General features: G+C 37.3%; 1 protein-coding gene across 1 annotated transcript in view; it reads right to left on the bottom strand.

The window, feature by feature from the left end:
• LOC137402215 (pre-mRNA cleavage complex 2 protein Pcf11-like) overlaps window positions 1-12,000 on the bottom strand; it is a 61,593-nt gene extending 49,593 nt beyond the window's left edge. Inside the window, exons 1-15 of the mRNA XM_068088715.1 lie at window positions 11,733-12,000; window positions 9,434-9,562; window positions 8,937-9,152; window positions 8,348-8,572; window positions 7,869-8,067; window positions 7,025-7,175; window positions 6,258-6,383; window positions 5,227-5,354; window positions 3,023-3,121; window positions 2,846-2,908; window positions 2,485-2,583; window positions 1,851-2,033; window positions 1,493-1,680; window positions 618-771; window positions 194-245 (exon numbers count right to left, since the gene is read on the bottom strand). Coding sequence (XP_067944816.1) covers window positions 194-245; window positions 618-771; window positions 1,493-1,680; window positions 1,851-2,033; window positions 2,485-2,583; window positions 2,846-2,908; window positions 3,023-3,121; window positions 5,227-5,354; window positions 6,258-6,383; window positions 7,025-7,175; window positions 7,869-8,067; window positions 8,348-8,572; window positions 8,937-9,152; window positions 9,434-9,562; window positions 11,733-11,885 — 2,165 coding nt within the window. The 5' untranslated portion in view covers window positions 11,886-12,000. The remainder of the gene's footprint in view (window positions 1-193; window positions 246-617; window positions 772-1,492; window positions 1,681-1,850; window positions 2,034-2,484; window positions 2,584-2,845; window positions 2,909-3,022; window positions 3,122-5,226; window positions 5,355-6,257; window positions 6,384-7,024; window positions 7,176-7,868; window positions 8,068-8,347; window positions 8,573-8,936; window positions 9,153-9,433; window positions 9,563-11,732) is intronic.
• Window positions 12,001-12,637: the final 637 nt, after the last annotated feature.

Genomic DNA, 12,637 nt, shown 5'->3' with positions numbered 1-12,637 from the left:
TTGCTCATGCTAAAATTCTGCAAAACACAAAACAGTAGTAATTCGGCCATTCGAGTGGGACTAATCTCAGTGCAAATTTCAAATGGGGTAAATCTAGTTGTTCCTCTCTTTGCAGTGATAACAGCACTAATAAAGCTACAGAAACAGTTTTGCTAGCTGAGATAATGAGCCATGACATTATGAAGGTACACACCTTAGGTCGACATCTTTATCCTCAGGCCTTCTGTCCTTGTCTGACTTTTTACCTAGGAAGAAGAATGATGACAACTCTCACAAGAAAGTGCCCATTACCGTATTATCAACAAATACTGGTGAAATCAGTATTTGTAACATATGGTGTCTTTGAAAACAGACGGTGAAAATCCGAGTTTAGCTGTTGCCTGACTAAAAAAACAAACCACTCACGGTAATAACAATCATTTTGTATCAAGTCATTTATGGCAAAAATAATTACCTTTATTCCTAAAAAATGTCTGCCACACGCTACAATTGAATTATCCTCGTTCGCAACACTTGTAGTCTCTGGGATTAATACAATGGACCTTAGCTTATGCACCCATGTTAAAATTAATCCTGAACTACTGTAGGTGAATTATGACCTGATTCCAGGATGTTACCTTCCACGATTTTATTACGTTGCTTCCTGCGCTTGTCAAGATCAGCGAGTACTTCAGCCTCGGAGTCTGAAGAGCTTGGATTGCCACGAGAGGGTGCCCGTACAACCGGTAAGGACCTGAGGTCTACATCGGACTTGGCAGCCAAAGGCTTTTCCTACATTAAAAAACAGTAATTTTGCATTTTGGAAGCTATGACTCCTACACTTGCTACTCCAATTGTTGCAGCGAGATTCTTGTTGCAGCGAGATTCTTGTTGCAGCGAGATTCTTGTTGCAGCGAGATTCTTGTTGCAGCGAGATTCTTGTTGCAGCAGAAACCTCATTTTAATTAAGATTTATTAATCCAAGCTGACTGACAAGGCTGTCTAGCGAATTCCAACATAAGCCATGCATAATGTTGACTAATTCATTTCATCAAAGCTTATACACAAAGTTTATTCAAGCTGAGAGTACTGCAAATACAAAGAAATGGCAAACATGAAAGTATCTGTACTCAATCTTTATTATAATAAGGGCAGTCTCCGTCCTAAGCCAAACTAACAGAGTTGGGAAAAATATTGCACCACACAGGAAGTGAACTCGGGTATCCGTATCCGAGTGTTACAGCCAAGCGCACCTGACATCCCCTGACCACCATGCAGTATCATGGAATAATTGTGCACATAATTATTACACATGATCTTTTGCAGAGTGCGGTACTGACAGCGTACTAGTCTGATAAAAATGACAATCTAGATTTTATGATCTCATTGGACAAGATCAAATTAAATAGCCTTTATCTTGAAAAACAGCCATTAACAGAGCTTTGGTGGTGAAGGAAACTAAATACACCATCTTGACTTAAGTAGTTCTTCATAATATCCAATAGACCTGTACCTGATCAGGAATAGCCAATAGTCCACCATCCACAGCTTGAGGAATTTCACCGAGAGGGGACGTGTCATCTCTCTCCCTATACTGAGCTTTCTTCACCTTACGTTTGGGAATTCTTGGCATCTGCTTGGCTTTGCTCGACTCCCACTGTACTTTCATGAGTTTTTCCCGGTTTGTCCGCAGATCCTCATCTGCGGCGACAAGTTAGTAAAAATGAAAGCCGCAAATAGAAAACTCATGCTAAAGCAAAGTAAAGATCTGTCAAACACCAGAGTTGTCAGCAGCCTGTAAAACACCGAGTCAGCGAGCGAGTTGATCAGAGAGTAAACAACATACTACAATATATACAAACAGCACAGACCTTTGTCCATGAACGCAAGCGGGGAATCTCGTTTCCTCAGGTCCTCATCTTGCACTGGCAAATCAGCACGTTTCTTACTTGGACTTTTCCTCACACTAGGGGAGAAACTCCTCGGCGCTGGAGACGATATTCTCACTTTTTTGCTTGAGCTGTCAGACTTGGTGTCGACTGTCTTCTTGTCATCTATAGCACATAGTCACAGCATATGGTAAGTTGAAGCGATGGCAACAACAAACGATGCTAAGTGGATCTATATTTATAAATAGCAAGATCTCAACTGTAACTGATCAGGATTCTGGTCTTTGAAATGTATGACAACTGCAACTGAGTAGATCTTATTACGAACACAAAATATAGATATTTTTATTGCATTGCATAAGCAATTTAGACAGGTATTGCATCTATTAATGCAACCATTTTTTATTCATACCGTCTCCAGGGGGATTATTTTGGGCAGCTGTCAGTACGATTGCCTGTTGTGATAAGATGAATAAACTGGGTGCAAATCGCATACTGGAACTGCACGTTGAGACCATCTGGTACAGCGACTAAACATTCGAATACAACTCAAGCAAACTATTTGTAAACTGACAGATAAATATATACATTTTAAATATGGAAAAACACAAAGTACCGGGAGATTTCTTTCTCTTTCTCAAGTCCAGATCATCTGCAGATTTAGAGTTGTCTTTTTTGTCAGCTTTTCGATTGAGTGTCTCTTCCGATTTGGAGCCTGCCCAAAATAGCGAACCATTAATGCAGTCAATTATGCCATCATAAAATCTCGGCATAACATCCCATGAAGCCTGCTTATAAAAATCATTTGAGAAGCAAGAAAAATAAGATTTGATGCATCTATGCAAGAAATCGTGGTTATGAACAGAAGCTATCTGCATGCGATTATTATTAGACTATAGTATGAGAATTAGAAGCCTTAGCCTGCATTCCACAAACCCATTGAGGACTTAATATATTAGGATACTGGGTCTACAGACCTTTCACTTTAGTAGCTTGCCTGTCCGTGTCCTTGGACGTGTCCGTGAGAGAACTGCTTTTCTCTGTAACATACATACATAAAGGACTGATGGCTGGTGAACCATTACAACATGCTGGGTGAACAGGCATCTAGACAGACTGAGCAAAATCTAAAATTTCTACAGAGATGATTTTACCTGGTACAGAAGAGCCGACAAATGAAATGTCATCATCCTCCATCTTTGTCTGTTTTTCTGTCGATGTACCTGGTTGGTTAGCCTTGATAGACTTGTCAACTAAAACGAAAGCCTGAGATTCCTGAGAGCCGGAATAAACTTTAAAACTAATAGAAAGTTCACATAATCGCCAGATCGTGACCAGATCTAAATGGACACAAGCATACAAGTTACATTACACTTTGGTGACATATGTAAAAATGACCATGCTTGAATGCAAATACGTGGAAGTTAGCAACCTACAGTAGACGGCCCTACAATGTATATCTCCTATAACGTAAATTCAAAATAACGTACATAATTTATGTGAAGTTTCTGCTTCCGACCGCGTGAAAAATTCCATATAACGTAGTTTCAAGTCGGGCGAGTTTTCAAATTTGATTTAAATGTTAGTTTATTTCGCCCCACTTGCGGACGAACAAATGCCGCGTGTATAGCGTTATATATAACTTATCGTATATAACTTATATATAACTTTCGCGACATTCTAGTTCGTCGAAATAGATCGTTAAATGTCTATACAAAAATGAGAATAGGATAGCTGCGCAATCCTATTCTCCATCATTCTAATTCGAATATTCTAAAAATATTCTATATCCTATGCGATATTCTAGCGCAATAGGATAGCTGCGAAATCAGTATAAGGCTATCGATTGGTGCAGGTGCTACAGCGTCGGTCTGCCAATCTTAATGTCATGAGTTGGAGTACTATCAAAGGTTATCTTTTATTCTAACCTTGACCCCTGAATACAGATATATGACGAACAGATAGAACTGTTTTGCCTTATTGTAGACGTACAAAATATTTGCTATTAGTTTTACTTTGCAGAACAGACTTTGCTGTTTAGGAAAAATAAACAAATCGTTGCAAATGAACATCGAAAATGTGCAGTCCCCATCAACTTGTAAAATTACCGCAATCATGGTCTATAAACCACTGAGGTTGATCATAAAAAAGAAAAGTTGTCGATGCAAACCAATAATACAGCACTGACGGTACATCCAACAAATTGAAAGAGTTCGGTCAAGTTTTCAATTTTTGCATGGCCAAAGGGGTGAGTTGGGAAAGATCTTGGAACAGATTAGGCAATTAACATGTATTTTACTGTTCTTATAACGAAAATTCCCTATAACCTAAACGTTCCTGGAACGGATTGTTTACATTGTAGAAGCGCCTACTGTACTGTCTATTTTAAAATACCCTATCTGCATATGGGTAAGGATTGAGCTGAATCATGAGAGTTGCCATCATGATATAAGTTTATAGTTTATACTGCTAAGAGCCCTTATGTGAAATGTTCTAAAGAATCCGAGGCTAACTTTGTTCAATATCTCCCGAAAAAAGGTTGGCAACTTTATGTCACACTGTTCTGTTAGGAAGCAAACAAACCTTACTGCAGTCAAACCTTCGTTTTTGACCATAATCCATTCCAGGAGGCTGTTACGAAAATGATTTGTTCGAGATTCAAAACTATTTTTTCATTACAATGAGTGCAAATAATTTTAAATCACAAATAATTTCAATTCGTTCCAAGTCTAGAAAACAATTTTTGTTAAACATTTTTTAAAAATTTCACAACATAAACTGTATACATACGTAATAAGAGAACAAGTAATATATAAAATATAGCGATTGTGTTATAAAAAATCCATTAATAAACCAGACTAGGTTGGGGGATGTATTTGTAGCAACTCATACCTCAGTCTCATTTACTAAAGGGTCTCGTAGATCATAAATAACAAAATGTAGGAATGACTAGATGTTTCGTTTTAATAAAAGAAATCCTATCTAAGATCATGAAAAAAAGACAAATATTTAGTATGTTTTATTTTTTACCAAGTTCAACATCAAAAGTAAAGTAGTGAAGAGTAATCCATGCTAAAGCTATGCTCCTAATGCTAAGACTATGAACCGGATGCCAAGGCTATGATCTAAAACAAAACGTTAATGAACGAGGTTGGTAACACATCCTAACAAAGAACATGTAAAATAAAAAACACAGCAGAAACGTTTAATGGCTTTTATTGTTACCAATTATAACACAAAAAAACATTATTTAGACAAAAGTCAAATTTTCATTCGAAGTCATAGCCATCATGAAATTTTAGGAAAAATTCAATAACATAAAAACACTATCTTCTCCTAAACATGCAGACATATTCACCTGGCTTATCTTTCTCTTTGTGACGCTCTTGCTTGTCACCTTTGTTACTCTCCCTTTTCGGAGAGAGACTTCTGCTCCTTGACTTTGGACTGTGAGAGCGGCTACGAGATCTTGATCTGTCTCTTCTCCTACCACCACAAAATAGAAGGCTATGGTTTAGATATAAATCGCAGCAGCGGTACCTCCAAAACGACCAGCTTTAGAACAGTAACTCTCACACTATTTTATAGATTAGCCTACATGAAATGAGTTAAGGTTGGGAGAAGTTCATGCGTGCCTTCAAAAATCAACCAGACACTGCACTAAGAACACACTCTACTTGTAAGTAACAAGGACAACTTTGAACTCTTGCGCTAGCAGATAAATTTATTTACATAGTCAAATATTCTTTAAAACCAATATTTGATAATGGCACATACCTATACAATGTCATAACTTATGAATCATACGGTCTATGAAGATATTAATTACCAAATTAATCTGAATACAATTTAACAGCAGCAGGTGCCATAAAAAGACAGCAAGTGTTTTGCTGAATGAGCTGGACACTTTCTGCAGCCCTTTTCACTACTTTCGTGAGGATGTTCCGAGTCATACGAGCTTACGAATATTATTATAGCTTATGAATATTATTATAGCTTACAGCATTATTATTACTGCAAAAAAACAAAAAGAATCACTCTACATAATACTATTGTTCAATAGATAATCATAAGTCTATTTATCAACTACAATTAGTGAAACCTCTGCAGCTGTAATGCATCTGACGCGAGTGGTCATTGCTAAGAAATAGCGATACAAGAATAAGTTTTTTGCAAATCAAAACTACACTCAGGACGGGTTGTAAACATATTTTCTATCAGCTCATTACAGACAAAGGATTGTTTTTTCGTGTAAGTACAGACACGACAGACTAATTATACAACTACTCAACGAGCCTCACGTCGTGACTCGTGCAACGCAAAGAGTTAAACTCTGAATCCTATTATACCAGAATTTAGTTGACAATAGAAGCAAACTGGAACACTGACCTTCTCCTGGAGCTACTATCAGACCAGTCATCCGCGGATGGCCTATCATAAGGAAGCTTTCTCTCTGGCTTATGGTAACTGTGAAAAGCACCTCTACTCCTGTGGTCACCTCTTTCTCCAAATGATCTGCATGTGACATAATTTACACAATCTATGGGCTCATGGTTTAACAGCAAGATGTTCTCATGTTAAAATTTTGGCAATACCAACTCGGAGATATCCTTGGCAAGGGTGTTGCATGACGATGACAGAAAGCAGCATGATGACAACAATGAATTTCTTTATTTTATACTATAATTCCTTCAACATTATACATAATAGGCAGAAATTGTTTTCTCCTGCACTAATTTCATGTTCAAAGAGTAGTAAGGATATGTTAACATATACATTATGATCAAATATAGTTTATGTATTAAACTGCAAGAAATGTCACTGCACTTTTTGAAAGTCTTTAGCGCATATCTGTGTGACAAGTGCATTTCCAGTAAACCACTGCTTGTGCAAAAACCATGAAGGTCTTTTTGATTATGAAAATGAAGCGCGGAATCTTTTTCATACATTTTTATGCATGACTCAGTTGTGCACCGCTTGAAACTTCACTTACAAAAAATTTTCATTAGTCTTCTGCTCCGTCTCATCCATAATAAATGACATGTTAGCTTGTTGGCGTTTTGGGGAATACAAGGATGAAAAGCAAACCGTAACTATGGTGACCAATGATACTAATTACAGTTGCAAATCAAACCTTTTAAAACCATATTGCCTACCTCCTATTATTGTGTTTACTGGGAGCTCGGCTGCTAAACCCTCTCAACCCGGGATCTTCCTTGTCCAACTCCATACCCTTCGGCAACTTTGTGCCCTTTCTCTTAACCACTTTATTCGTTGAATCAAATTGCTCCAGTGCTTGGTCAGCCACTATCAGAAACACATCAGGTTCTTCTGAGACATCACATATCAACTAACAAGACTTGTATTCCTCGGTTCTAACAAAGCAACGAGTCAACAAAAAAATGCTAAAAATGTACACTTAACCGTTTCGCAAGTTTTTGAGACAATTTTATCATCTTATGAGTGTATTAGGTTATCAAAAAATGGAAATTTTTCAAAATTGATAATTCATGTTGATTAATATATTTATTTACATAGACATGCTTTTTAATAGAGAATGATATATTATTTAGAAATAGAGATACACTAGTGCCAATGTTAGTCATTATGAATGATGTTTGCGGAAGCATTCTCCCTTTTAAAAACTTTTGAGATTCTGTTTCCTTGGTATCCGTTGCACTGTAAAACATCACATCTGAACTAACAAGATTGAGATTCCTGAATACAAATTCCAGAAATACTGAACTACATGTATATACTTAAATGGCGAGAATATACTCAAAATGACTCAAGGTTCAGCCAGTGTAAGGAAATAATACCAGAAATACAAAAATGATGAAATAAGTTTTTTTCTGCTGCAACACACCGCTATTTGTCTTTTCAGAGTTGTTTGTTGAGTCAACAATTACACACAGCAAACATTAGTATCAGCATATTGTATATGTGCAAGTTACATGATCTGGTTACCAGCAGCTCACCACCTGAAACAGAATGACCTACCCACTTGGTTGAGCAGGGCCCCAACAGAACTAGAAGCTGGTCTGTCTGGTTTCGCAAGCAGAGGAGCACTGATAGGGTTGGTGCGCTCACTCACTGGAGCGATCGAGGCAGCAGGCCGTCGCGGATCAACCGGGGCAGGCGTGTGAGCTATTCGCTTAACGCGGGGATCCGAAGGAGTTGACTCTGCTGGCTTTGGTGCCTGGTGGCAACAAAAAAAAATAATTACCTTTTACCGCCCTTTTCCACCAAATATATTCATGTTTCTCACTCATGAAGTTTCATAATATGCATGCTACAGTGTTCCTCTTTAAAGCCATCTTGTGTTTAATGTAATTACCTTTGTGATGTCATTAGTTGGAGTAAAATTGTTTGCAAAATTTAGTTGCAGCAGTTTAGGAGGGCAAGAACTATTTGACAAATTATTCTGCAAATGAATGAGCTGTTAACTAATTTAAAGTTGAAATGTAAGAAACTCTTACTGTCACGCCCACTGAAACAGCAGCATCTGTTGCGATGGGATTTTTCTGCCTAGCTAGCAATTCTGCAAATTCTCTTTGCTGCATCTCTAACTGAGCTTTAGCCTTAGCAAGTTCTAGTTCGACTTGCATCTTCTGGATAGCTGCCAGTTCTTTCTGCTTCTCCTCTATGACTTGGGCTATTCCAGATTTGTCCACGGTTGTACTGCTTGGTGCAACTGAAGCCGTCTACCAAACGAGATGATTACTCACCGTATGCTAATCACGAACTATGACTCCAGCCCGCTTGTATCAACATACACATTTCAACTTGGTTGCAAATAGTGTTTACATAAAATAATCCTAATCCTATCTCCAATGTGAGCAGTTCTGAAGCTAAGAAATACTGAAAGCAGGACATCCACTATTAATTAACAGCTTCTTACAGAGACAGCTTACTAAGATACTCACCACAATTTTTTACAACTCAGGCGAAGATTGCCTAATTGGAAATAATTTGCAACCTTTTACTATAAATTCACTCATGGACCAATGTGTTTTTTTAATTTTTGAATGACGAGTTATTTATATATGTATATCGACTACATATTACCGGTTTAGACTGTTTGGAGTTTGTGAGAAATTTAGGGTTGACATGAATAGATCCTGGAGATGTTGGTTCTTTCAAAGTCTCCGGTAAAGCTGCTACTGGCCAAGCTGGATCAATCTGATTTACTCGAACATCTAAGGCATATAGCTTCCGAGCAGCTAGTACGTCCGACCATGTTTGACGAAGTTTAAACATATTTTGTCTTGTCTTTTCATCAACCTACAGGGATGAAATGGTTGTGACAAACTAATCGAATAATTTTCCATATGCATTGTTTGTCAAAACATATCAGCAGGTATTTATATGCAATCTATTGGTAATGTGAATGAGAACACAACTAAGTTTTTAGCTAAAGAATATACAGCTGAATTTTTGGCTAAGTACACAAACGTATTCTTTACAATTTGGATAGAGATGCTGCTTTCAGTGCTGGTAAAATATGTGAATTAACTCAGTCACAAAACCATAACAAACGACATTAGAATAAAACGAGTAATTACCTGTTCAAAAACATGACAGAACACTTTAACTATAATCTGCTGAAAAAAGGTGGCATAATCGGTGCTCCGAAGGTTCTTTAATATAGAGTCAATAAGATACAACGATGGCAGCTTTTCAGATGATTTAACCTGTGGAAGAAAGAAGGCAACACTCCATGTCAGAGCAGAAGCATGCAACAGTGAAGGTGGTGACACTTGTGAAGGATTCTCTAGTGATTCAGCAGCTGATGTGATTGCAGAGCAGGTTTTTTTTAGTATTTGATAATTTTTTTCTCTCAATTTAAATTTCTGCAGTGCTTATAGACTATCTTCTTTTTGGTCACAAAACTACTGGTTCAGGCAGTGATCTACAATTGTACCAAGTGAATATTTGGAAAGGGCTTAGGATAATAGTCATGCAATTTGTTTGTGCGTCTGAAATATAAGCTCAGAAATGTCCATATCCAGCTTGTAAACCAAACTCAGATTCTATTACAGCAGAACCAGATATCAAGCACCCCTCATCATTTTGGCCTTTTGATGATATTTCAGCCTCATCATCAGCAATCTTCATCTCAAAGAAGTTTGTAGTCAACGCTAAGCAATACATAATTACTAGACATCAGTAATTCAAGTGAATGTAAAGAAAAAGGAAGTTTTATTTAACATTTAAGCACATCAAAGAAAAATAAAAGATTACAGCAGACTCTAACACAGTCACGACCAACAATTTAAAGAAATTAATGAGACAATCTATCTAGAACAATTGTATTTGTAAATCACTATTTCCATGTTTACTGTGTAACGCTATGAACAGAAGCGCAGCCTGTAGTACAATGACTTCCAATAAATTCAGAGATGGTCCATCAGATTGCTGTTTGTTCTTCATGTCAATCACAATTGAATAAGCAAATTTTACCACACCGCTGATCATCTATAAAGGTAGCTAAATTAAAGTTGAGAGCAACAGAGCTTATAAACTAATTAGTGTTAATGTAAATGGGATGACAATGGCAAAACTGCATTCTATGTTTTACTATTTGAATAGTTGTTTGGTAAAATATTAGCCACACACTGCAACAAATATAATAAGGTCAGATGAAGTATTATATTTATACATATATTTCTCACTAGGTATATCAAAAACTAACAGCAAATACAATGGCAAACAAGATGTCAACCGGCAATGGAAGAAGAATCCAGAACAGAAGTCTTGACAATCAGTAATATTGCGGAATCATCGATGCCTGCAACTTTAAAATTTCTTGCATAGAAAACAAAAGAGATTAGCAACGACATAAGTTTCAAATATAAATAGAAGCTTGGTGTGCGAGTATGAAAATAGATTGCTATAGAAATGTTTGAGATCGCAATAATACTTACCTTATATCTCAAACTGTAATGATAGGTGGAGTACCTACTGCGCAAATCATAAACCTAGCAACAACCACTGTATGAGTCCATGTACTTATGTTTGGAATTCACAATTTGTTTATGTCAGTGTTGGTTAAGCATTGATTGGATGACATTGTCTATTTGAAGCAGGCAACCTCGGTTCAATTGGCTAGATATGTTTGTACACCTGTATTTAAGACTTATAATGTAATAGAGTTGAAAATATCACAGCCAAAGTAAATGATAGACCGAGTGCACTTACTTTCTGTTTGCTGTGCTACATATTTGTGGGGCACAATAGCGTCAATGAGGCTTTGGAAAACTTAATTACATAACGAATCCAAAGAAGCAATTTGGAACGGTACAACAAATAACTAAACACAGCATCAACCTCGGTAGAACACGATTTGAAGATACCCTACAAACACGGCAACTGCTACATTCAACAGTTACTGTGCGAGTATCCGACCATGCCGTTTGAAGTTTATTACTATTGGCTTTTTTTCAAAGCCAAGTTGTATGCTATGCACACTACTCCTAGCATTGCTAAAACTGAGTTATGCAATGGTCCTAGGTGCCACACACGAGGGTATAAAAAGCACTAGAGCAGATAGTAAAGAGTTACGCATGCATTCAATATTTATCAGCTTTGTGAAAACTCATGGCAAAATCGTTCAAGTTCCTTGGTGAATTTAAATCAACACTAATCTAAAATTACTTAAGATCCGAAACATCGTTGCCATTAAAAGATTGACGTAACATTTTTTGAGACAGCACCAGCCCAAAAGTCTATAAACAGTATTGCGACAATGTATATTACAAATATAGCAGGGAATAATGATCACCATAAATGCAACATATTGTTGTTTTATTTCAAACTAAAGCTTGCACTATCCAAATCCGCAAATTAACAAAAGTTGGTAACCTGTAGGATGTGAGTTTCTATAACTTTTACAATCTGTTCACTATGAGCTTGACTTTCTTCGGCTAGCATCGTCAGCATGCTGATAAGAGGTTTGCTGTTAACTGTCAAATCACATAATGACGAGCGAAATTCCTCTGCCTCTTTACTTGCCATCTTTAAGTTTACTGCTACCAAAGAATCCAACAGATAATCAGTAGTTTTCGCATATCCCGAACGATTCTGAACACTGGGACCGCGCCAACAGCTTTATTAAAATGGCTGACACAGCGTATCCGCTTTGATACAATAGTTGATTCGCTGTGACAGCTGTTTGTGCCTAGCAATAATTGCGCTTCTCCGAAGTCTCAATAGTTAGATTATCGTTATCTTTACAGAGTAGATATAGAGAGCTATGAGACAATTTGTCTATCACTTCAAAGTTTTGGTCTGTTTTGGAGCTAAAATACAATGTTAATTAACTAGCCTATCTTGACAAACTGTTGTTTTTGCGGAGTTGTCTCACCGTCGAGCGGGCGTGCAACACAACATGTTTTGTTGCTCGCCTGTTTGACGGGGGGACAACTCCGCAAAACAACAGTTTGTCAAGACAGGCTATATGTTAACCTGCCAAGGTCCCCACTTTTCCACTAGCGCGAGGCTTTAGAGGCTAATTTCTCCCTCATTAGCATAGCACGATGTTGACAGGTCTGTAGACAAACACAAAGATATTACTTTCCTCTGCAATAATGATGAAAGTGTTATAGACCTTATCATAACAACCCAGAATACAGCTACATGTACCCTAATAATTAATAAGCAATCAGTGCATAGATGGCTCTACAGAGCTTTTCTCAGGAGCACCAACAAGAAGTCACATTTTGGTGTGGACAATTTTTACAACACAAAGATGAAAACAGAACCTAAAA

This window comes from Watersipora subatra, chromosome 8, assembly GCF_963576615.1.
Source record: "Watersipora subatra chromosome 8, tzWatSuba1.1, whole genome shotgun sequence".
Classification (NCBI taxonomy): Eukaryota; Metazoa; Bryozoa; class Gymnolaemata; order Cheilostomatida; family Watersiporidae; genus Watersipora; species Watersipora subatra.
The sequence above is the reverse complement of the archived record's forward strand: the minus strand, read 5'-3'. Positions and strand labels throughout refer to the sequence as shown.